Source organism: Larus michahellis, chromosome 9 (assembly GCF_964199755.1).
Source record: "Larus michahellis chromosome 9, bLarMic1.1, whole genome shotgun sequence".
NCBI classification, from domain to species: Eukaryota; Metazoa; Chordata; class Aves; order Charadriiformes; family Laridae; genus Larus; species Larus michahellis.
The window spans coordinates 15,393,658-15,419,539 of record NC_133904.1 but is presented as its reverse complement, the minus strand read 5'-3'; the positions used below and the strand labels follow the sequence as shown (position 1 = coordinate 15,419,539).

Below are 25,882 nucleotides of genomic sequence, written 5' to 3'. Positions count from 1 at the left end.
TTGGACACTTTTCTACGTTCCCAGTGGACACAACTCTGTGGCTATTTTCATGCTTTAGGGAAATAACAATACTTCACATGCTTCCAAGGTGCAGTTATGGTCCCTGTAGCTTTTATCTGGAATAAGAATATATCTGCATTTGAATACTGGAAGATTTATTTGCCTTGTCTTAAATGTTTTGCTTCTGTTTGCTTGTGTTTGTGCTAGGTTCAAGCACCTTGTCTGTAAGGCGTGACATTGAATTATCCCCGGGGGAGAGAGAAGTGCAGGCAGGGAGGGAGCCCCTAGGTGGCATCAGAAGCCACCCGATTTTTGGGTCCTGCATGGCGGGGAGGGGGGGGAGGGCGAGTGGTGCGAGTGGCAGCGAGCCCCGGGTGACTCGGGGACCTGCCCGGCTTGGGGGTGCTTTCCTGTCTCAGTAACCTCCGCTAGCAAAAGCTCTCACTCCAGTAGCTGAGCAGTATATATAGTCGTCATTTCACTAATTCAAACATGTTTCAACCTTTTGCAGCTCTGCTTTCTAAATATTTAATTGAAATGCTTTTACAGCCATTTTACTTCTTTATCAACGTGAGCCAAGCCAGACAATGTAACATGGCATATGTTAAGATGTTAATTGAGTAGCAGCACACATAGGCGGCTGTTTCATAATTTTCTCCTTAGATGATCCTTGGCTCCAGTTTAACATTTCTTTGTGCTTCTGAATGGAAGGTTATATAAAGATATATTTAGAGCTGTTAGTCTGAGAAAGAGAAGCATTAATTCAGTAAGATTAAGAATTAAGGGCTGAATCCTGCAGGCACCGCTGGGACGCAGCGCTTGTCGTGGTAAGGATGTGATAATAGTACCTTTCTGATAGTACCACTTACTGTAATAGGGTTGCTAATCCTGCTATTGAGTGGTTCTGCACAGCATACAGAGTAAATAGATATTTTTTTAAAATGTCGTCAGAGTTGTGGAATAGATACCGAATCTTTTGGAAAGGACGTGTGGTCAGTTTGATAATGACCCTCTCTAACGTGGCTTTCAGAAAGGTGACTTTGCCAAAGCTGTCGCTGTCGGTATTCAGTAGCGGGGTGTAACTGGCTTTCCTCGGGAGCTGACGGGGTTTTTGCAGGAGGCGAAGAGGCAGCAGGACGCTGCTCGGGAGAAGGAGCTCCTGGCTGCTGCCAACACCAGAATACCCCCTGTGCCCGGGGACACGGGCCTGGCAAATGCTGCTGACGTGGTTTTGCTCCCCATGGGAGCAGCCTTTCGGGGCTACCCGTGGACCCTGCAGTGAAGTGGTCTGACATCAACCCTTGGAGATGGTACGGGGGAACAACTGATGCAGTGGGAGACGGGGGCTTTTCAGAGCTGGGTAATTTTTAAAAGGCCGTGTGGCCAAAATAATTCTTCCTTGTCAGACAGCTCTCACTGCTCTCTGGAGTACTCTTCTCAGAGGGAAAGCTTGCTTTCGGATAGCTGAGTGAAAATCCTGGGGCAGCAGTGTGTGGCCGCACGGTGTAGGGCTGGGGGGGTTCTGAACAGCCCCTGGGCCGGCTGCTCCGCCAGAGCTGCTGCTGGATGCTCAAGAAGTGAAACTTACAGGTTGTTTGGTTTGGTTTGGTTTTTTCCCCTCCTCTAAAGAAAGCTTATTTTAGAACTTCATAAACCTCCTCTCTCTTGTAATTGCAGGAGAGAGTAGGTGGCTTACTCTCTGAGATGGTAACTAGTTAACACTGCTGATGATACCTAACTACACACTGGGGTTTTCCTTTCTAGTTGCAACTTTTCTTACTGCATTCTCTATATAGGGTAATAATGTAACGGAGTGCCTGGGTCTCGGAAACAGGGAGCCCTTGCTGAGGGGTCAGGAGTTTTATCCTGTCTCCATGGTGTATGGCACGGCTGTTAGCAGTGGTGGAAAGTGCGTCCTTTTCATAAATTGCATTAGGCTTTGGCAGAAATAATGTTTTCCCTAGGCTGTCCAAAATGTACCAAGCACACGAAACACAGCTACGGAGGCTGTTTTTCGGGAGTGTGTTCTAGTTTATGCAAACATTTGCAGTTTTGGGCTGAAGAGGATACAGAGTATCTGCCGCAACTTCACTGATGGGGTGAAACTTCACATGAAAACATCACTCTGGGCTTCCTGGCTTTGGTGGCCTGGTCAAACCGTCATGGTATTTTGCACAATAAATCGTGGCTTTGCTTGTCCCCTGAATTTTGGTGAGCTGGACTTGTTGCTGTTACCGACGCCTTCCTCCCCTTGAGGATGGGGTCCACTGCTGGTGCCGGAGTGACGAGAGCCGCATCCCCTGTGACTTTTGGAGCTGGGAGGTGGTCCTGGAGTCTTGGAGTCCTGGAGGTGCTGCTGTCCTGCTCCTGCTGGGGACACGGCCGGGAGCCTCTTCGCCAGCGTGTCCCAGGACGGGAGCTGTGCTGCGGCGCGTGGTGTTCATGCAGCGTGTTTGCTGTGCACGTGCTCCCCAGTATTGGTCACGCTGCTGGCGTTCATGGGGAGTGAGTGGTCCGCAGTTGGAAAGCTGATAAGGGTTGGTTTCAGTGGCTGTGCAGGCTTTGAGAAGGCTTAGAGTTAACTAGGCAGTAGCTAATAAGTTTGAGGGCTTTCTTTTACCCCTCCCAACCACCTTCCTCTTTCTGGTCTCACAGGCGTAAGGCTTCTCGTCTCCCTTGTGGTTATATGGCTTCCACTATTTGCAGCATGAAGGAAATGCTCAGTGTGCTCGGAGCAACTGAATTCTGCCACCTCTTGTAATACGATAGTCCTATATTGCTCAGCATAGTTCAGCTACATATTCCTGAAAGTAAAGCATTGCTTAGTTAGAGAAAGGTTGGCAGAGTCTGGTTTTATGCCACTTAAAAAAAAAAAAATTACATCTCCTTGCCTTCTCCCCCTGCTTTTTCCCCTCCAACTCTCCCCCAGTGCGAAGTAAACCCAGCTGCACACCTGGGGAGAGAACACACTCCTTGTTCTGCCCGTGCCAAGTCAGGGCCGTCAAAACGGGTCTGTTTTGAGTAGAAATACATAAATAGGTCAGGGAAAGCAGACATGCATACTTTGGCATAAGATAGAAGAGCAGTTTGAGGAAATGCTTTAGTCTGATTTCCCCCCTTCCCATCTTCCCCAAGATACTTTCAGGAGTTGGTCAACGTGGCTTCAGCGTCTAGGAGACTAAATTACTGCAGTCTTTGAAAGTTACCTTCAAGATGCTCTCAAAGTTCTTGGGCCTAAAGGGTAAGTCAAAAGCTGATGCTGTTAAGAGGGGCTGGAGGCTTTCCAGTAAGGCTTTCCCCTGCAGACCCAAAGCAGTGTGTTCCCTGGGAGGACGTAGGGCTGGGGGTCTCCTTCATGGCAGGGAGCCACCCTACCACGCTTCTCTAAACCGCAGGCTGAGAAACACCCTTTTCTCTGCTCTTTTACTAAATAGTGGAAGCTGGGCTCTTGTTTTTGAGTGGTTGGTGGTAGTTCTTCGGAGGCGAGCAGGTTGATCCAGACTGGTGTTTGGGCCAGCATTTGAGGAGCGCTGCTGTAGACAGTAGAACAGGACTACATCCCTCTTGAGTCACTCAGTGTACCTGAACTTACAAACAGTCTGCACGGCGGTATCCACCGAGCAAAAGTTTCATTGTTGCTTGTGATAGTGTCACTGATTTATTATTTTTTTATTGTTTTTTTTTTTTCCAAAGTTTTGATATATAGTTTCATGCTCCTTGAGTCACAGCGAGCCCCCAGGAGCAGCTCTCCAGGAGGAGCAGCACTGGTTCGTGGCTCACGGTGTGGTTTCTAAGTTTAGTTTTCCAATGGTCTCAGGTCCCTAATAGATTCAGACGGTTATTTTCATTAGCAAGGACATCCGTGGCTCCCGCTGCTCTCCCGCAGCAGTTCCTAGATGTGTAGCAAAGTGTGTGGGTAGCAGCCTCCAAACATTAGAACGGCTCTTTGTAGGACTCGATTCAGCCTTGCTCTTGGGATCTCTGGTTGTATTACTGTAATTGCAATAATAATTAGGTAAGGGATGCATTTGACAGAGACAGAAGCCGACTTATTTATTTGTAAACAAAATTGACGAAACTTCAACTTTCAAAACACATCTGTCCTGTTAGTGAAGGAAGAAGTGGGGTGAAATAAACAGAAGTGGCAAACACATTGTAACTGGGATGGCCATTCCTTTGCCACCCTTGTCACATGTCCTTTTGTCTCCTGATTTGATGGAGATGTTTCCTGCAGTGTCACCAGACGGAGCTTTTCTGTGTAGTGCTCGGGACCATGAGAAGGTCACTGTCGCAGCACCTTCCCAGTCAAAGGGCTGGTTCCTCGGTGTTGCCGTTGCTTGACTTTGACGTGGATCAACTTCACTGGACAGTAGATAAGAAGCATTCATGTCATTAGGTGCAGGCTTCATAGAATCACATTAACCTGTGCTCTGGTTAGGAGGAAAGAAGCCTCCCTTTACCACTAGCAAATTTTAATGATGTCCTCCCGGTATACTAGGGAGCGTGGGGCAGCGGATGAAAAAAATTGCTGTTAAAATAGACATCATGCTGAAGCTTTAGGACCTTTGCCTTTTAAAATGTCACAACATCTGCTTGCAGATTGGAGGACATGAACTTGACTATCCTATTTGTGCCACCAGTTGATGAAAGGGAAACAGGGAGAAACTGTATTTGCTGGCCTTATTATTGCTCTTCTGCTGCGGCTTCTCGACACTGTGGTCGGTGCCGTAGGAGCAGAGGTCACAAACTGGAAGAGCTGAACTAAATTTGAGAATTTACATTTACTGACTCAGACTGCTATTTGGAGGTAAAAGGACAGCTCTAGGGATCTCCTGCCCACCTGCCTCCTGGCAACTTGCCTGTTTCTCTTTGCAAGAAGAAAATATTAATGCAAATGGGCATGCTTATGCGCAGTTTGGCAGAACCTATCTGGATGGGAAATAGTGCTGGCTGAAGTGTGTTCTCCTGAGAAGCCTAGTGGACAATGTCCTCAGCAAGTCTGTAGAGTAGAGGCTGTACTTGGGCTAGGTTTGATCTGCCTGTCCCCTGCATCCCGGTGTCCACCGTGCTCCTTCTCTGCATTAAGCTGTCACGTGAAGCCATAGAAAAAGGTACAAAAACGGGTACATATGCCTGAGCCCTGTTGCCATGAGCACTGCCTTGCTGGAGAGGCTGTGGATCTGTAGCCGCACCGGGATTGTGAGACCCTGCGAGGGGCAGGAAGCAGCGGGGCCAGGTGGGGTGCAGGGTGAAGGGAGTGTTCCTGCAGCAGCCGTCTGTGTCAGCGGGACTTGGACCAGCATGCGGTGGTCAGCTTTGGGCCAGACGCAGTGGTAAACCTTCGCAGCAGATTTCCATGCTTTGTGTCCTTTGACTTTTCTAGTAAGACCGTTTTTGAAGAGTGAGGTGACATTTGGGTTCCCTTCTTCAGTTGCTATGGTAGATGTGAGCGTCTTCCCCAAGGCAAGGAAAAAGCTCACATTTTACCATCGTCAGCGTTCCTTGTTCTCACAAATCCTCAACAGCTCTGCTTTACTCCCTCCTTGGTGTTCCCGAGTGTCCACCTGTCTGATTGTCTTCTACACAAAGTCAGCTGAAGTGGATGTCAGCTGATGTGTCTGCTTCAGTTGACTTATCATATGTTCTTACCTGTTGAAATATTCTGTTGTATTCTGTCACTATAACATATGCAGTTCTTGTATGGGAAGGGGAATCAGTATTAGCAGCTCCTGCAGATTTTAGACTGTCCGGTTTCAAAATGAGGTGTTGTAATGAGGAGGACAACCAAGCTCCTGCCTCCTTCAGCATCTGATACAACAGTAGATGCTGGTTCAGTAGCTTTGGTTCCTACCACCACCAGACACTAGAGCTGTTTGTTTTGCTGGTTTCTTATTTATGATTTTAGTATATCCATCAGATACCTTACTTGGTCTTTCTTTGTATGTGGTAGCACCTGCACAAAAGTAAAATACCTGGAAATGAGATTTGTTGTGTTAACGGGAGATGGAATTATGTGTTATCCTACTAGGAAAAGGATCTCTCCCTGAACTCCGAAAACGGTTCTTCAGTGCTTGTTCAGTAGGTGTCCAGCAGTAGATACGGTTGTTTTTTGCATGTTAAAGCTCCTGCTCCTCGTCAAACCAATGATAAAATGCCTTTAACTAATGCAGTAAGACCAAGCACGTGAACTACAGCACCCTTAAGAAACACAAAAGCTGCTTATGGGTGTGTTTATATGAAGTATAATAAGTTCCGTACCATTTGCACTCCTTGGCACATGTACTGGTGTCGTTTATGGCATTCAGTCCCCACCCAATGTCTTCTTAATAAGCCAGCTGGGAGGTAGTGGGACTAACGTGGAAAACTCCTAAGTTGCCAGTGGGATACCAATTGTCTGTTTGTAGCAGCTCTTTGGAAAGCTAGAAATAAATGCCTTGAAGTAGTGGGGTTTACAGAAGCGCGGGGAGAGGGGGGTGTTAATGACGTTTAGAGATGAACAAGAAAAATGCATCTGAATTGTGGAAGAGCTTACAATAAAAGTAGTGACATCCATCCTGGCTGCTTTGCAACTTGGGATAATAGCTCCCAGTTGCAATGATATTTCATTAAAAAAAATATACAACTCTTATATAAAAGAGCAAAACAGCAAGAATTCTAACAAACAGTTAAGTTTGGGGTGACTTTCTGGAAAAAAAAAAAAAAAAAAAAAGCCGGATGAGTTTTCTTCCATAGACTAGCAGGATATTTCACAGCAGGTGATTAAGCCTGTAATACAGTGATAGAAGTTCTAATATGTAATATTTTTGTCATTGCTGTTTAGATTAATTCAAGATTTCTGTTCTCTCTTTCTTCCCTCATGTCTAGCAAAACTGTACAATCTAAAGTGGACTGCATTTTGGTAAGTACAACTCCAGACTGCTTTTTAATATTTAATAAACTGCAAGACCAAAATAGATGGCTCTGGAGACTGACAGCTATTATGAAGGTTTTCTGTAGCAGCGCTTTAAGGTACTGCCACTAAATGTGATCAAAATTAGTTCCTATTGTCAAAAAAATACATGATGTGGGTTTGGTATTTGTTTTCTGTGGAAGTATTGACCTCTCATTGCTGGCAGCAAGCGGCTGTGATTGCCACTCGTAGAACTGTCAGTAGAGATACAGCGCAGAAAGGTGACTTACTGCTCTTGTAAGCCTGATTTTAGTAAACGCAAGATTATGTATTGCCCAGATCAGAGTATGCAAGAAGCTAATTGTGCCTTCAAGTTCCATTGCTCTTTAGGCCTTTAACGACAACGGTTATTGCTGCTGTTGTCGTTTCCTTGAAACAGTTAATTCATGGCTGGTACGACGTTCTAAGGAAGGAACTAGATTGAACTGCATGTTTGCACAAAACCTGGGAGACTAATGTCCTGGACTGTGAAAAGCTTGCAGGTGTCATAATTATCAGATTTCTGGTTTGTTGTTGTTGTTTTTTTTTTCTTCTAAAATCTTGCTAACCTCAAAACTTGCACACCATCTCAGGTACCTTCCCAGAAATGTGCAACGCTGCAGGTCCTGTTAGCTTTGCTGTGCTATTTAGGACAGAGAGATAATACCATTTTTTTGAAGAAGGAAAAACCTTGAAATTCATAAACATCATCTTCCTTTGTGCATTTAACATAACAGGATCTAGACAGTGATAAGAGATTACTTCTGGGAAGCAAATACCTAGCACTAACTCAGAAGGGGTGTTTATTTGTTTGTTTTTAATAGTGAGCAGGTTGTGAGTTTCTTTAAATCAGAGTCTGAGTTCATAAATCTTAGGACTGGAAGGGTCTGCTTATTCTGACTTTCTACCTTAGGCATTTCATCCAGAAGTACCAGCGGATAAGATAGAAAGATGACACAGACAACCATCTGGATACCATCAAACAGAATCTGTTCAGCTGTATGGCTGAGCTAAATAAGAATACTCCTTAAAGTCACATTTTCAAAGGCTAATTCAGATGGCTCTCAATTCTCTTTCCTTAAAATGTTCTCTTAATTTGTTGTGGTAAGAGCTTTAAAGTAAGCTGTATTGTATTGCAAACAGACTTTGGACCCAATTTAGGCCCATGCCTAAAAATTCTAGGATGCATCCAACTAAAATAGCAATGCAAAACGTCATTTTTGTCCACTTTATTCCTCATTGACATTTGTGGACACAAAGCAGGTGTCTTATGGTCTTAATTTTTTTTGTATGTGAGCCTTCGGTGGCAAAAGGGCAAATTGCACCTATAAAACTCTTTTAACACCAGGTTTATCTGTGGTGAAAAATGGGAAGTGGGGTAGGTGTTCCTAAGTAGCATCGGAGAGGAAGTAAATAAGTAGGAGGTTAACCGGTCATCTGCTTCTTGGAAATCCATTTTAAGAAAATAGAATTACACTAGGACTATCCTTGCATTAAATTCTGCAGATTTGTGGCACTAGGGTGCCGAGGTGGGGATTGTCAGTTTGTACGAGCCCGTTCATTTGTGTAGGTCTCACCCATCGGGCAGACAAGCTATTTTTCTGACTAGTGCTCTTGGATGCAAAGTAGTCTCCGTGGCTTGACTTGGAACAGAGCAGCAGTGTCCTGATGGTCTCGTTTTCCGTTCCAGATGCCTCCTTGTCTGTCCTGCTGATGAGTTCAGAGGAGCCCTGTCAACAGTGGAAAGGCCACTCTAGGTTAGCAAAGGCAGATCTAATGCTGTTCAGGTAGTTCAAAAAGAGAAACATCCAAGGTCAGAATAGTTTTAGGAAATAAAAATTAAACTGAATTCTGGCAAAATGGTTTCTCCGTCTAGGTTAGCAAAGGTAGATCTAATGCTGCTCAGGTAGTTCAAAAAGAGAAACATCCAAGGTCAGAATAGTTTTAGGAAATAAAAATTAAACTGAATTCTGGCAAAATGGTTTCTCCGTTTTTACTTGCATTTGGAAAGCTGTGGGTGGCAAGGCACAATCTAAAAGTATGTTAAACTAAAAGGCTGTGACTATATAGCTCTAAATAACTTGTTTGGAGCTTCCTTGCAGGCCTGTCCAGTTTTGTCCTGCAGGAGGTAGGTGAGCAGGTTGCCTCTCTGGTGGAATGTGTACGGGTTTGTCAGAGCAGCCCTGTGATGGGGGTCCCAGCTGCCTGCAGAGAGCCCGACTCCAAGCCGATGGGCAGGTCAGAACATTTCCGTTCAGGGCACATTCTCACATGTTTGGTTCAGATGGAAACCTTTGCAGGGCCTTCGAATCAGTCTCATGAAGCATAAAGGGACAACGTCTGTCCCTTGTCTCCCTTCGTACTGTAGGGAGGAGATCTGGGATTAGCTTTCAGCTATATTGGGAGGTGCTGATGATACCTTAAAGCATTTAAACTTGATCAGCTTGCTAGCAATCTTAAAAAACACCAGTGGAGAGAAATCAGGCTATGCTTGTTGCTGTTTGTGTTTGGTAGCATCAGGCAGAGCTGCACACAAACGGTCTTTGGCACATAGGCTGCCTACTTCAACACAGGGTAGCAAGAAAGAGAGAAACAGGAAGAAGAAACAGAGGTGATGGCAAGAGTCTTTGTTGGGGAGGTAGCGAGCAGCAGGGGACTATGGAAAACAGCTGGTATAAGGGCACTGGGACTGTAATTACTTATACAAGAGACCAAAGTTATCTGCCTTTTACTTGTTATACTGCACCACTTACTTTCTGACACACTGTCAGTTTCTAGAAGATCATAAGAAAATCATTGTATGCTGTGCAATCCAAAAAAGATAATTAGCAAGAATTGTGGTGTAAACAGCCATTAAAAATTCATTATAACATCTTTTTAACTGTAGTAAACATGTCTAGCAGTAGATTCTCTTATGACTTCACTTGTTCTATTTGTTGCCACATACTAAGTGAACTCTTGAACCTGATTTTTAAAATGGTAGGCTCCATATAATCGCTCAGCAAGAAGGTTAAGGTTTCTTTTCCCCAGTCCTCCGAAAAAGAGGTCAATGCTGGCGAGAGAGTGCCGGATCGATGGCCGTGAAAACCAAAGCTGGCAAGGGCTGGAGCAGTTCCAGCGTGGGGAGCAGCGTGCCTTGGTCCTGCCGCAGAGAAGGTGGTGGCTTGTCACTTGTCTCTGTGGCCCAACAGGAGGCGGGCAGAAGCTCTGCGAAGCTTTGGCAGCTGTGCTTGGACACTGTCAGGACAAAGCTGTTGTGTGTTTTTAGGGCTTGTTTGGAATATTTAGCACCTGAAATATGTTTCTGCTTCTGTTGAGATAAAGCACATCAAATGTATTTATTAGCAGCTTTTTAGAATGATAGGTTCTGTTTCAAGTATTAGCTATTTTCTGTCTTGATCCTATTTCCAACAAACCGTCTGACCTTGAGCAAATTATTTAACCTTTGTTTCTTGTTTCTCGGTTCACAGAGTGGGGCGATGATTGCTTGACTACTTTGCTATTCTTAGTCTGGATGTTAAATAATAGATGTTTGTTCTGCTGAAGTATGACAAGTTTTAGAACCACCATGCCAGTTACATTGCCATTGGCATAGCCTTTTTTACTTTGATTATAGTTACCTATAAATACTCAAAATGTGGAAAGAAATATTAAGATCAGTCTATGCTCTCTAAAATAGTAGTCTTGCAAAAGGCTTGCAGCAGTGCCCCCGGCCTTCAGCTCCTCTTCACCAGAACTCGAGGACAGAAATAACCTGTAATTCTGCCTTCACCGTGGAAATAGGAAATTGTTCAAATTTGAATGCCGCTTTTCCACTGTGTTCATTACAGAAGTTGTAGCTCTGCTAATTGTTCCTCAGCATATTCTTCCTCTGTCTTATTTAAAATTTGGCCTGGTGAAATGTTTTCTTCTCTAAAGCAATTTGGAAAAAATCATATTCCCTGGAGTTTCCCCATAGTAATCCCTTTTGACAACTTTCGGATGAAACTTTGCTAACGTTTGTGACCTGAACATAGGTCAGCAGTCAGGGAAAACCAGATAGAGAGCACCGATCCAGCAAGGTCGGTCAACCTTAAGACCGTGTTCTGTGGTTCTGGAGACTCAGGTTCAAATCTCTAGGTTCTCTGGTTCAAGCAGGAACATGAATAAACTCATGTTTCCTATAAAACAGATTAAGTCCTTAACCACATTTTGTGTCGAACTGATCTCTGTCTCTTTGTGCTGCGGAAAGTTTCAGTGTCTACTTAGTGTCTCTCAGAATGGAACCAGATGTCAAAACCTGCTAATTTCATTTAAAAAAAAAACCAAACCACAACATTTCGGCCATCCTGGTTTATTTTACAGCTGTTTGTTTGCTCAATCGAAACGCCTGTTAGAATGAGAAAGAAAGTTGCTTCTGTCTCTAAGAGGTCCTTCTTCTGTGTCTGTCTTAGGCAGCAAAAGGAGAGATTCATTTGGAGCAGATCTATGTGGCCACTAATAACACAGATATGAATGGGTCTCTGGTTTATTTTGGTTGCTACATATTTTGTGCATTTCTTCAGTGAACCATCTATATTTGGTAACTGTCAAAACAAAAATCTAAGAGATTTCTCCTCCTTTATATGTTACTGAAAGTCTTTGCTTAGCTGGGACTTCAGGTTTCTAATTCTTTTCCTCAGTTTTGCTGTCTCAGAATATAAGGTCGCTCAGATATGTTGAGTTCTTGATAGATTTTTGGCTAAATTGAAGCCAAGTTCTGAAAATAAGTATGAACACTGCTTGCTCCCCATCTTCACTGAATCTTCCTTTATTTAATGTGGTTCTAATTACAGGAGATAAATACAACGTGTGAAGAGCAAGAGTAGCAGAGGTGGTGCTTTGTGATGGCTTTACACCTCAGCCCTGCAAGCAGTTTAGCACGCTTACGCGTTTTTTTAATGCAGCTTCAAGAAATATGGTTTATAAGTAGCCTTTGGAGAATTAGACAGCCTTCGTCTGATTTGATAGAACCAGTCAATCAAGGTCAGGAAACTTCAAGCAAAATTTTTACTTGAATCCTTTTAAGTAGTGGAAAAGGATTCCCCAGACATTTTACATTCTGTGCGGGTTTTAAAACTACTGTAGCGTAAGCTTTAATGGGCTATGCGAAGGGGAGTTTGTCCAAGATGATGCCAGCATCGCAGTCTTCCTTTTGATGCTGCTGCTCTTTTCCACTCTATTGACCTATATTTTCCACACTATTGACCTATTTGGGGGGTGGAGAAAATTTGTAGTATATTTTGTGTTCTTGTTTCTTTTTGCTCATTTCCATACACATCCAACTTAGCACAAAGAAAAACTCAGGATGAAATGAGTCTTTTTCTTCTGGGTCAGTAGTCAGTAGGTCAGCTGGAGTGTTCCTCTACTTTCCCAAATTCTTTTCTGGTTGCATTAAGAAATTTGAAAGTTTTGATACTTCAAACAGTTGCGGTAACAGAGTTGCTACTGAACTCACCAGACCTTTAGCACTGAGAACTGGTGGATGTCAGCTGAGGTTGAAGAAGAGATGGTACTTACGGAGGTTGTAAAACAAGTTTTGAGAGTTTTAGAAACGTTTAGAGAAAACAGCCTAAACAAAACATAAAGTATAACAAATCTTTAAACTAAACAAAACATGATGTTTCCTAAATCTCCTTGCACTGACTGTCACACTCCATCCCTTGGCTGCCAGTTCTTTAGTTTTGAGGTGATTTTCTCTAAATAGATTCAGTCTCATCTAATAAGCTTAGATTTATCTAATTATCACCCAGGTAGGATTACCTCTGTGAACTGCCTGTGACTCCTGGCTGCCTGCTAACTCTCCTGCTTCGAGGAGGTCCTGCCTCCCCGGGGCTTCCCCGCAGCCTTCCCTGGAAGCCGGAGGAGTTGTGCAGAAAGTGTGGAGAGGACCAGAGTTTGAGTGCAAACAGCGGGAGGACATCACCGTCCAGCTGCTGCTGCTGAGGGTGGGAGAAAGCTGTAATCCTCAGTTTTGTTGATGAGAGAGCCGCTGGCTCACTTGCATCCTTCGGAAAGGGCTCTGCTAACAATCCCAGATGAATTTTTTCTTTACACATATGTTGTTGGGGTTTTTTGTTGTTGTGGTTTCTTGTTTTTTGTTTTTTTTTTTAATTAGGGGGTTTGACGGATGGGACTTGCAGGGCCCTTCTGTGCAGCCCTGTCCTTCTGCCAGGACCCAGTAGAAGTTGCTCCGACTGCAGTGGGCACTGAGATGGTTTCAGTGTTTTTTGTTAAAAGGTTCAATGTTTCTTCTAAAACCTCGTTCTTTGCATTGCACTCTGACACATTAGATTTGAAGCGAGAGGTTGTCTTCCACCTCAGTGTTGGAGTCATCGGGGGTTTTTTGTTTTGCCTGGGATGCTTTTGCCGCATGGATTAGCACTTGCCATGCAAGGTGATCTCACCTGAACCGCGTCCTTTGGTGTGCTGCCTTGGCATTTGCCCTTCAAAACAAAAAGCAGCTCAGTTCCTCAGAGAGGAGGAGGTCTAATAAACAAGAGCAAATTTTCTTGCAGTTGTTAAATTTCTGTCTTTTCATAAATAAATGCTTAGTTTTCTGTAAATTCTTTCTTTGAAGAGTGTTGATCTTTTCAATAATGGGTTTGTTAAAAGAAAACCCACCAGTCCGAACACTATGATTTATGCAGGACAGGAAGAACAGAGAACTTGACAAAATGCACCCACTAAGAAATACCTCCCTGGATATTTGGTGGTCTGAGCACCACTGCTGTGTAAGCTGCTGTAGAGCCACGCAGAACTCGGTGTCAGCAAATTTCAGAAGTTTGTCAGAAGGGGAAAAAAAAAACAAACCAAAACCCAAATGTTGTGGTTTGCTGCAGCTTATAAAAGCAACAAATCCAGTGTCTGTTACCTGGCTGCTGCTGGAAGTGTTTCTCTTGGCTCTGAGAGCACCTGTCGCGTCGCTGGTGGCCCAGTTCTGTGGAGCAGTTTTGCAGTGGGTTTTGCAAGCCCCAGTGCCCTTCCTGGGACGGCATGTCACTCTGGGCATGTCCCCCAGGGTCTGGGGTCAGGGAGGGACCCCATGTTGTCCCCAGTGGAGGGAAACTGGGAGCTCAGCTGTCTAGTGGTGCTGTTAATTGTGTGCCAGCTGAAGCGAGGTGGATGTGGACATGATGGGGGCCCCAGTTTGAAGTGAAGTTTTGGTGTTTAGTTTCCCCACTCTCTATTCTGCTCATTGCTGAACTAAACAGCCAGGACCTCTTAGTCCCACTCTCTTCTTTTCTCTTCCTTTTTGAAAAGGTTACGTTGGCGGTAAGACACCAATGCAGGAAAAGAGAATTAACTGTAATCCAAAAGCTGTATTCTGACTTAAAAAGGGATCACAAGAGTCTTTCACGCTGTGCTGATGGTGCACCACCTCACACATTGCTTCTGCAACATCTTTCTGAAGGAAAACCCATCTGCTCCTTGCTGCATGGCTTTACTCGTGCTGCTGCTGAGCAGTGCTGAGCACCTTACCACAACCGATCTTCCTAGGATTTCTGAGTCCATGCAGCTGGTTTCAGAGGACCAAAAGCTAGTTCCTAGGTAGCAATCATCGTTTGCATATGCCAGGTAAAACTCCCCCTTGTGTCTGATGCTCAGCTGGTATCCTCTGGAGGAAGAGTCCAGCATCGCTGAGATTCATATTAACTGAATGGCTTGTCTTCACTACCTGTTCAATGACTCTGATTTCCAAAGCAAAAAAAAAATACATATGTAATAGATTTTTAAAATGTCTTCATTGAAGTCTGTGACGCTTAACTATTAGTACGTAGTAGGTCACAGATCAGGTCTGACATCCCATGTTGTTACGGCATAGGTGTGTTTTGAGGCTGTGTTGTTGGAGGTGCTTCATGTGTGCTCTGAGAAGACGAAGCGTTCATATCACATGTCTGGTTACGGAACTGATCTGTTACTGACATTTTTCCAGATTCTGCTTTTGTGGCGTGTGGATTTTGTAATGGTGACCAGTGCTTTCTAGTGTGTGATGGTGTGCAAATAAAATAGAAAATCATGTTTCTAGTCCCAGAGTGTGCACAGTCACATTCTTTCACATAAGTAAATATTGTCTGGTTTAAAATGATGTTATTTAGGAGTACGCTGTTGGATGACAGTTTTTAGCTGTCAAGCTCAACTTTATTGTTCGCTTTTTCTTCCCCTGCCACCCTTTTTCCTTTTTTTTTTTTTTTTTTTTTTAACCAAAACACCTTTGTTATCTAGCAAGAAGTTGAGAAGTTTACAGACCTAGAGAAACTCTACCTCTACCTTCAGCTGCCTTCGGGTCCCAGCAATGGAGACAAGAGGTACGTGTGGGAGTGTGTAAAAGTGAGTAGCTAATACTGAAAACTTTATTTTCTGTGGCCCTTATCTGCCGAGGAGCCATTCACGTGACGTGTTCTGTAGCAGAAGGAGCCTTTATAAAACATTAAGGTCTCTTCTTTTCCTGAAGATGGTCGTTTGGTTTTTTTAACTTTGGAATCTTTAGTGCATGAATAGCTTGTAAATATAAACCTCCTAAAATGCAAGAGTCATCAGAGAAAGTGTTTTGCAGCCTAAGTGTGATCATTCCTTCACTTTTTATGTAGGAAGTGATAATATAGCAACACAAATGTGGTTGGGGGGGGAAAGAAGGAACTAGTGGTATTCTAGTAACATTTGTTTGACTAAAGGATGGTCTAGAAAACCAACCTGCAGATCCCAAAATGAGCATATGTTCCCAGTAGGATGGTTATAGGCAGGCAGGTGCCTACAGGAACTGCTCTGAGCATCTGCTGGGAAAGCTGGGTGTTTCCAAAGGGCGGCTGGCAAACTGAGTGGGCAAAAGCTTAGAGGTGGTCAGTAAGGAACAATAAATTTAAGAGGGGAAGTAGGTGAACTCTCAGCCATCACTGTCTACTCACGGCTGTGTATCAGCCAAGAACTGGAGTGTGGAATGTTAAATTGTGGATGAAAGGGGGAGATAACTGCTGCCCACACCTCAAGGAATAGCTAAGTGTCTGAGGTACTGGCCCTTGTTGTCTCTGGCGTCTCTCCACTTGTGTAGACAGACAGTTATTAAGTCTTGTAGCTGAGGAGGAGCTATGGAGTGAAGTCTTCATTGGCACTGCTTCTTCTTTCACTAGCGATCAGATCTCCATGTCGTCCAGCCGTGCCCAGCAGATGCACGCCTTCTCGTGGATACGGAACACCTTGGAAGAGCACCCTGAGACATCCCTTCCCAAGCAGGAGGTTTATGATGAATACAAGTGAGTGCTCCCAAACTGCATCCATACACACGGCTTTAGCGAGCGTAGGTAGTTCTGTGACCCTGGCTCTACAGGTACCAGTGCCTGTAGCAGAACAAGGCTGTGTGTACTGCGGTCCCTGAGAACGTGCTAGCTCTGCAGTAAGGCAAACTGTATTCATTATTTCTGCCACTGACGATAAGGCTGTGATGTTTAAATTACATATGCTGAAGGAAAGGTACAAGTATTTCTTAACAAGCAAATATCCGTATGAATATTGTTTTTGTTTTGTGGACAGAGTGGCACCAGTAAAAAGCACAAGTTTAGTACCTTACAGTACATTTTAGTTGCTTGTATATACATACGTATACGACTGCCTGAACAAGGATGAGGGGTTCCTCCTGGAGATGCATCTGTTTTGCATATAAGATGTAGTCCATCACACCTTTCTTTCCAGAATAATGCATGAATATTGGACCTTCCTGCAGCAAACCTGATTTCTGGAGAGGTGCAATATATCTGAATATGTATGAAACCAGTAACCAAGGCCACTGTGAGGCTGTGTTGTCAAGTCTCAAAGCTACCATGTAACGAGAAAGCGATTAGAAGCAAGGGAGAGGGAGACGTCTGACGGAAGTTGGATTTGAATTCATTTACAGAACATTCCCCACGGGGGGGGCGGGGGGAAATCATCCTCAGCCCAGTTGCCTGAAGATGAATAACAGATTTATGATCTATTATGAATATTTCCGTAATCTGAACGATTACAGTGATTTGCAGTGTGCTGAATCCCTTCACCTCCTAAGTGCCTACAGGATTCAACCCTTAGTAATTGTTATTGCAGGGTTGCCTTCTGCGAATACCTCCTTTTTAATTAACTCTCTCTGGTCAAGTTTTTTTTTTTTACTCTGACTGAGCTGAAACATGATGGCATTCGCTTGCCTGGGGTTGATAAACATGCACACACCTATTTCTGAAATCTCGCCATCGACTGGAGCGGTGACGCAGCCTGGAAATATAGCCAATGGCACAGACGTGCCGGGGTGGCCAATCCCCGAGCAGCAGCCGCTCGCGCAGACACGGCAACAGCGGCAGCTGCTGTGCGGGAGAGAGATGGAAGCGTTATTCTTAAATATATTTCTTATTAAATAATTTATGGCCTGCTTCAGCAACAAATCTGCTTGGCTTCCATGCTGTGCCAAGCTGCAGATGCCCGGAAAAATCATCATCTACAGATTGTGGAGTGTGAAATTTGGATGGCTTTTGTATGTAGCTGCATCAAGTATTTGTGTATTGTATTTTTTTTTTCCTAACAAAATAAGGGTGGTAAGCAAATATTCAGGAAAATATCAAATGTTTGGAATCTGTTCTCCTTTGAAAGCATCTGTTCTGTTTTTAAAACATTCCGTTTCTTTGAATATTTTCATGAGTTATTCTTGCACACCAAAGGAAAAGTAGTCTTGGAGTGGGAGGTGGGGAACAGACATATAAATAGACAAGAGAGTTAGTTTTGATAAGTCATTTTTCTTTACCTAAGAGCGTTAAGACCTCTCAAAACTCACTTCTGTCATATTGGCAAGTTAGCATTTCTCTCCTCTATGTGCAAAGATAGATGTTGCATGAGCTCACGGTGAGCAAGCTTATGCACTCTGCATGTATAAATCAGTGTTACAAGGCTTCAGAGTGTGCCGCATCATACCAGCATCTCAATTCCTGCTGTAAATTTTGGTCAAAATAAATCTTGCAAAACTAGTGGGCTTCTGCATCACCTTTCATGTTTGGGTTTGGTTTCTTGTTTTCTTCCTACGAAGAGGGAGAGACAGAAGCTTGCGCTCCACATGGGTCCACCATTAGCAAGTGTTGATAGTGTTTCCAGCTCCTCCACATTTCAGTAGCCTCTTCTCGCTGAGCTTATTCAACACAGTGACTCTCTTTTCTTACTCTTCTATTTAATTGTGAATTCGTATCTCTAACCAGATAAAAGTGATTGGATTCATCTCCCTTTTGAAAAGGATAAAATAAATGAAAAATGCATCATAATATAAGGCAGTAGCATTTGGGAACATTGAGGGCTTGCAATTGAATTTCAGAAAGGAGGTAGATGAGAGCTAGTTCGTCTCTTGTTGGTGCTGTGATGCTGCTTGTGCTGACAGAATAGGTTGGGCTGCAAGAAGCTGTGCTTCTGTCGGGCACGCACGGTTCTCCTGCCAGCATCCTCTGGGAGCTGTGGGGGAATACAGTCTGGAAAATATTGTGGGAACTCATGGAGAGCTGCCTAACATGTTATTTAGCCTGCAGAGAATGGACGCTGCTTGCCATCAAATCCTTTCAATGTTTTCTTGTAAGTCAGTTTTACTTGGGCATCTTCTCCCCATTAGTAAATGCCCTTCTGGAGGCAGTTAAGTGTAGGTTTAGCTGAGTTTAGAGAATTAGGATTTTGAGTCTAAGTGCAGTCCTGCAGTACTTATGCAGACAAAATCCCTATCTGCCCACAAAATGATTTGTTGAGCCTTCAGTAAGCACTTGGGTCCTCTTATCTTGCTTCTACTGCAGTGACGCAAGCAAAGAAAGTCATTCATATTTAAGTTTGGTGCCCTGAAGATTCACTTGATACACTTAATATGGAGTAGGAGGTCTTTGAGTCATTCCATATCTCTTTCCTTTAGTCTGTAAATCATTAATCCCTGCTTTACTGGCACCTTGATGCCACCTGACACATAGATTATGTGCACTAAGTGTTAAGAATATTAACCAACGAATTAGAAGAAGAGTATTCAGAAGCTACCACAGAAGATGGTAGTAGGTATAGGAATACCATGTCTTGTCTGTTAAACAAATAAAAGACACAAGATACATGCTAATCTTGTTTGATAGCACTTAACCAATGTTTTTATATAAAATTCACTGATAGGAATAGGACGGGACCCATTGTGTTGTAAAGTTTAGTCCTCCGTCATAAGCAACTACCTCCATATTCCTTTTAAAAGCCCATCAAACTCCATCTAAAGCAGTTGTTTCCCACCTCTGCTGCTGCTCTTGGAAGTCTGACCTTTAATTTCATTTCTCTGATGGTTTTCAGACATCTGGTTTGCATCCTACTTGATTTTTAGGACTCATTTCTGTGCCAGCATTGTTCATGAGCTTAATGAGAGCCTACCTCTTCCTAAGGTTCTTCACTCCAGCTCATTTTTAGAGGCCAGTGGTTTTGCTGGATTGGATAAGCCAAGGTCTTTGTTTCATTTCATGCAGTAGATTCTTTGTCATTTGCTATTCATAATGTTTTTTCTGCCCAGGAAGCTATGTAAGCTGGGCTGCATGGCCTGGCTGTCTTCATTGGCTTTTTGGTTAATCTCTTCTGTAGTATAATTCAGGTGCGCTCCCGGTATATTTTACGTCTTGAGTACATTTAATTCAAAGATCTTACCCTCCCCCCCAAAAAAAAGGCTTTTTCTCCTTCTCGCATGGGGGAGCTCTGTACAAAGGAACATAAGCAACCGCGTGTCCATTGTCGTTCCTGTCTCCCACCCACCCTTCAGATAAGCAAAACAGCTCCTGGGCTCAGCGACGTGCCAAGAGTGCAAGGAGCAGAGAAGAGCTTCAGGGAAGAGACTCCTGGTATGTGTTGTCAAGTCAATGAGAGACCACAGATGGACATGGAGGGTTCTCAGCTGAGCCAGAAGGAGGAGGGGCCACGTGGGATGATCTGTCTGAAGACTGAAATTACATGATGATAATAATAATAGCTCAGAAATCAGAAGCTTGCAGGAGCTGCCAGGATGGATACGAGAGGACCGTGTAACTGTGTGTTTTGCTGCTAGCAAGTAATTGTCTTGAAACAGATGTGCTAGACTTGAGGAACTGATTTTTTTCCCCTTTTTATTTATTTATTTTCTCTTAGAGAGGGAGTAATTTTAACTTTAAAGTTGATTGATTGGTAGGTCCCTAATCCTGTTGGGTTTTTTAATTTTGTTTTGCTGACGTTGTTGAGTTTCAGTCAAAGATACTGCTGACTGTGGTAGAGAAATTCAGTCCTGTAAATCAGCATCAGTACGCAACAAAGACCCACCTTTTAGGAATTTTCAGGGTAAAGTTAAAATCCATTGGAGCCTGGCAAGATACAAGGGGAAAAAAAGGCACACAGAGATCTACCTGTTACACGTAAAGCAATGTCTGATTCCTAAGAGGGTGCAGGGAGGCCGGAGAAAGTATTCCTTTGATTTAACTTCATAGGCACATGTCCAGAATCTAAATTCTGTGACTGACATGCATTGAAATGAAATATGTTGGTATATAAATTGGATAAAATCCTTCATGGTGTTCCACACAGAAAGTAGACTAATGGCTGAGTGTATCCCAGGTTGTAGGCCTCATCTCCTGGTTTGGCCGAGGTGGGCCGGTAGCTGGGGGAAGCTGGTAGCTGGGCATAGCCGAGCTCTGCAGGGAAGCGTCAGAACCAAATAGCATAAGCCTTGCTGTTTATCGTCGTCAAAATCCTTACATTTGTGGTGGTGCTTTTCAAGTGGAGGATACCTACATACAGCCAAGGCAAAAGCAGCAGATACTGCTCTGTGATAGCTAGTATTTTTACAGAGAAAATAAATGCAGTGGAAGTATCTCAAGAAATACATACTGTTTTCTATAGAGCTACAGTTTTCAGAGAAGGCATTTTGACTGGCCTACTTGGATACCAATGCCTTTGCTAATTATTACTGGTTTTACTGGGTGATGCTGGGAATTAAACATCTGTTTCAGGAGTGCTGCTTTTTCTTTCTTTCTTCCTCGATGAGCAGAGATTTGTGTGTACCTGATTAGAGTAGCAGGTAATGTGGTGTGTGAAGTTATCGTTTCCCTGCCGATACCCACACAGGATCATGTACAGTCACCTCTCCTTTTCAGAGGCAGGGTGGTTTTGTGTGTTGCTGGTAGGGAACGGCGGTCATTGCTGTCTGGTGCCGACTCTGTGACTGTAGGAAGTCTGAATGAGAGTATTTTAACAGTATGGGTATGTTTTGGGCTTTAGCATGTTACGTTAACATCTGGGCTTTTGCGCATTCGTGTCTTTGTGCTGCAGCCGTAAGCACTTGCCATGTATGTAAACCTTCCAGAGCAGTTCCTGGTTTTCTCCTCTGCTTTCACATGTTTGTGATTTTCCAGAACATTCACATTTTGCAGTGAAAGCAACGATTCTTGTTCTCTGCCTCAAGGAGATATTTTTTTAAATATCTCAGATGTTGAAACATCTGAATAGATGTTGAAACAAAATTCCTTCTGCGGTTTTTGAGAACTGAAGACAGATAACAGTCCCCATTTTACTGGAATAAGTAAACTTAGCAAAATAATTACCTTTTGTGGCTTCATTCCCCTGTATTGTCAGGTTGTATACTCAGTCGCACAAAGATCTACATTTGCAGAGGCAGTTGAAATCTCTGGTAATTTAGGACTGTTAATGAATATAATATAATATAATAAAGCAGCTGTAACAGTACAGTGGTTGGTCCTCAGTACGTGTTTATGGTACACCTGTAAAGGTGAAGCTGGTTCTCTGGGAAGATATATTTTGTTAAATTAAGTTCTGTTAAACTCTATTAAATTGAGATTGTGTGGGCAGAATCTTTCTCTGGATGCTGACGAACCTCTTCTGTACTTTCATACTTTTTGAATATTCCTGCAGGAGTTCAGGCCTTTCCACCCTCAAGCTGTACTTCTGGCTAGACCAATGTCTCTGCTTTTATTATGTCCTCAACTAAGTGAATTGAACCATATGCTTCAAACTAAGTTGTGGAGTAAACCTTAACGGTGCTCTAGATAATGCCACTACTTGTTATGTCTCCACATGACTTGTCTTTGAACTCAGCAGAGAACAAGGCAAAAACTATGGTATTAATAGCTCTGTTTATACATTTTTAATGCATTCAATTCGTTGTGGATAGCTTCATTAATGTTAAATGTGGTTCTAAATATGGATGGGTATAAGTGTTTTCTTTTGAAAACCTTTGATGGAGTCTAGCATGCAGGCTGGCCTCTTGTATTAACTTTGATTCCATTCACGCTTTCTTTCTCTCTGTTGCAGGAGCTATTGTGACAATCTTGGCTACCACCCATTAAGTGCTGCTGACTTTGGAAAGATCATGAAAAATGTCTTTCCGAATATGAAGGCCCGTCGTCTCGGCACAAGAGGCAAATCAAAATATCCTTTGCTAGAACGCTTCTCAGTAACAACTTCTGCACTTGCCTGGAGAACATCTGTTATTATGGCTTAACTACCAGCTAACTGTAGAAGTAATGTTAAAAAAAAATATAGACACTTTCCCAACGTTCTTTAAAAATTATTAATTGCAGTAGTGTTAGGTTGCAAGATAAAACTTTGGAAACAAGTACGTAAATTTGGGTTCTGATGCTCACAGCAGCAAGGAATCAAAGAAGCTTTATCATTTAGTGCAAAGGGAGATACTGGAATAAAGGAACTTGCCTTATATATATGCAGTAACTAATATTTTATTGGTAGTGCAGCTCAGAAATACTAGAACATTTCTTGCTTCTATATTATGCACACCAGTAATTTGAAAGTCAGTTGTAAAGCCAAAGATGGCAAACCACTGGTGGTTCTGCTGCTTCAGTGCAGGGGGCAGGAAGCTCTGCTAGGAAAGAAATGCAATAATCAAGTCTAAAGGCAACAAGGATGTGAATTTTTCTCAGGCGTTTCCGAGGCTGAGCTGCAGTTTGTCTAGTCTTTAGCACACTGAGTTGTTCCATTAAAAAACAAGAACGGTTAGTGATTTTCAAAGTAAATAGTTTTTTCATCAGCAAGAATTTTGTCCTTTCCAAATTGACAGTTACACCTTCCCTTGAGAATCCTTGCAAACCATCGTGAAGTAACGTAATACCTGCTGCATCCCCCAGGGCGACGCTTGCTCCTGTGCTGGGCGGGCTAAGCCGCTGCAGTAGGCAAGGGAGGGAGGGCATTAAAAGGCCAAAAGGCATCAAGGTGCTTGTAGGCTCTAATTAAAAACCAGTCGAAAGAATGAGCAGTAATGATACAGATGCGCTGTAATACTGGCCTTTGCCAAGGTCGCACCTGAAGCTTGCACCTGCAGAGGGCTACATGCTGGTAGGCATCCCAGAATTGTTTGTCTTCCATAGAGGGAAGAAAATCTTGTGTGTAGCAGTAAATGGAGAAGTTATGTGTTGGTTACATTGTTTCATAAAATACAGCGTTGGATTGTCTATCAGTGGAGACCAAAAGTTAGTAGTCATGTTCTGGATAGAGCTAGAGAAGTTTTAAGGAAGAAATCTTATAATGTAATTGTAGCTTGACCCAGGGGATCTCTTTCAGTTCTGTTTCCTAATTCAGAATGATTAAAATGTGACCTTATCTCACACTTAGCTTAATACCTAACCTCCTTACATTTATTTTACTGTAATTATGCTCCATCCAGGTTAATGCAAGCAAATGCAAACTCCGTGGCCTAGGAAAGAGAAACACAGACGTATTTACAGAATGTGAAACATTTAGTGATCCTGAAAAGGGTTTGTGTGTCACAGAGAAGAGACACTGTATGTGAACTCCCAGGGTAATGCTGTGGAGAGGAAAAAGGGATGATTTGATTTTTAGACCTATAAACAAGTGAGTAAGAGCAGTGGAGGGACTATGTTTTTGTGTACTGATTTGATGAGATCAATGTAAAAACAAATCTGGGTATTTGTGTCCATATTTTTGCAGAAGAAGAATTATCATGGGTGGAGAGAGAGCCACAAAAATGGTGTGAAGTCTTAGGAAGAAATGGCCTCACCAGTCACTTTGTCATGGGAAACTTCTTCAGTTTGTGGAAGTCCCTTAGGAGAAGGAAATGTCAGGAAATTTAGCAAAAATTGGCAAAAAACTCACAATAAAGTAAAACCTAAACTTGGGAACACATTTTTTTTAATTGTGATTAATTTTTGCACATGCATTCTTCATCTGGTTTTAGGCCTGGTTTAGGAAGGGAGTTTAGTCCAAATTTATGTTAATGATTTCAATATCGAGTAGTTAATTGAAACTACTTGGCGTGGTTTGGTGGTTCTTCTAAGTCATCAAAGAAAATTCATCACACCCAGCATCACTTGCTCCTCTGCATAGATGGAGAAGGCCAAGAATGCAGCCGTGTGTAGGCTGTCGATTCTGGCTGGCTGTGAGGACTGTGTTAATGACAGCAATTCTTAGCTCTGTTGTTGACTTACGAAGCTTATGAGGGGTATCAGAGGAATTACTGCCCTTCCCTCCTATCCCCCAACTAGCAAGCAGAGATGATTTACACCTTAATTCTTGTTCACATATTGCTACAGTGGACTGAGGAAGAAGGCTTTTGTGCATATGCCAACGCTGCCCAACCTCGACTTTCATAAAACTGGAGATGGGGTATGATATATACTTGCTTATTTATATATATTTCTGAAAATTAACATTTATTGTGTTGTTTTTCTGTCTGAAGTTTTCAAAGCAAAGTGAAGAGCTGTGTATTTTTTTTAAGGTTTTTATTTACAATACTTATATTCTGAATCATTCTTTGATATTTTTCTATAAAGTTCAGAACAAATTGCAGTGCTATTAAAAAAAAAACAATTTAGGAGGTGAAGCAGATGTTCACAGTGTTGCCACCCACAAGCGGTGTCCTTTTAACTCTGATTCTGTTTTGGTTTTAATGTTTGGTTTTTTTTAAAAAAAAAAGTCAATGCTAGGCAAGAGGAACCCCAGTGGAAGAAGCAGTTCCGGGGTAACAGCGGCTGCTGAGTTGGCAAGACTTTGCATGCAGGGAGCATCAATTGTTGGTGGTCCAGATATTAGGATTCTCTCTGCTATTTTCTTCTTTTTCTTGGGAAACAAATAGTAGATTAATGTTTAGACATTTCATTTTGAATGATACTGATGTTATGATCTCATTTTCCCAATTTCATGAAAAACTGTGAACATACTTACTCATCTTTTTGTGCGTTTCTGATCACCCTTTGCTCTCTGTTTTTGTTTTCATGCCTTAATGACCCTTAATTATTAAAGTAACCTTTCCTCCTTTGTTTGTTTGTTTTAGTTGGATGGGGCAGAGCCCTCTGGGCAGCTGCAAAGTGCTGATGAGGAAGCCATCTCTGCGGCCTGCCGGCTTGTTTGTGAATGGGCCCAGAAAGTGCTGAGCCAGCCTTTTGATACAGTCTTGGAATTGGCTCGTTTCCTTGTAAAAAGTCACTGTATCGGTACCAAGTCGATGGCAGCTTTAACAGTAATGGCAGGAGCACCAGCAGGTAATGAGATAACTTAATGCTGAATCAATGAAATAGGGCATCTTTTTTTTTTAAAGAGTAATAACATCTTGGTTTGAGGAAGCATTTCTCTTGAGGGCAAACTTCAAACACTGACTCTGAGCGTTGAGCATGTGTTTACATGATTTTTAGTCCACGTTGCTGCAAATTACTTTTCTTGTTGGTAGTCTGGGTAAAGAAATAGAAAAATAAGCAGTGGTCTCAGGTTTAGTTTGTGATTCTCCCATTCCTCTGATGGAGACCCTGGTCTTTTAAAGCACTTCAGGGCATGCGAGTAATTGTGCTGGATTTATGTACTTTGCTGGATTAGGAGTTTGGTGCCAGTATAGTGCTGGTTTGTAGACAAACTGCTGGTGTAGCTGTGTTTCCGTCTGATGACTTGTCCTAATTTGGAAACAATTGTCTGTCTTAATTTTCT

General features: G+C 42.9%; 1 protein-coding gene across 4 annotated transcripts in view; it reads left to right on the top strand.

The window, feature by feature from the left end:
- The window catches only part of RFX7 (regulatory factor X7), a 51,965-nt gene that overhangs the window by 15,426 nt on the left and 10,657 nt on the right, over positions 1 to 25,882 (top strand). For 2 of the 4 annotated variants that reach the window (XM_074600840.1, XM_074600837.1), the window contains exons 2-7: positions 6,865 to 6,898; positions 15,173 to 15,255; positions 16,075 to 16,197; positions 22,247 to 22,367; positions 24,491 to 24,571; positions 25,239 to 25,446. In XM_074600840.1, coding sequence (XP_074456941.1) covers positions 6,865 to 6,898; positions 15,173 to 15,255; positions 16,075 to 16,197; positions 22,247 to 22,367; positions 24,491 to 24,571; positions 25,239 to 25,446 — 650 coding nt within the window. Of the gene's footprint in view, positions 1 to 6,864; positions 6,899 to 15,172; positions 15,256 to 16,074; positions 16,198 to 22,246; positions 22,368 to 24,486; positions 24,572 to 25,238; positions 25,447 to 25,882 lie in introns of all 4 variants that reach the window. The other 2 variants (XM_074600839.1, XM_074600841.1) reach the window with 2 other exon arrangements.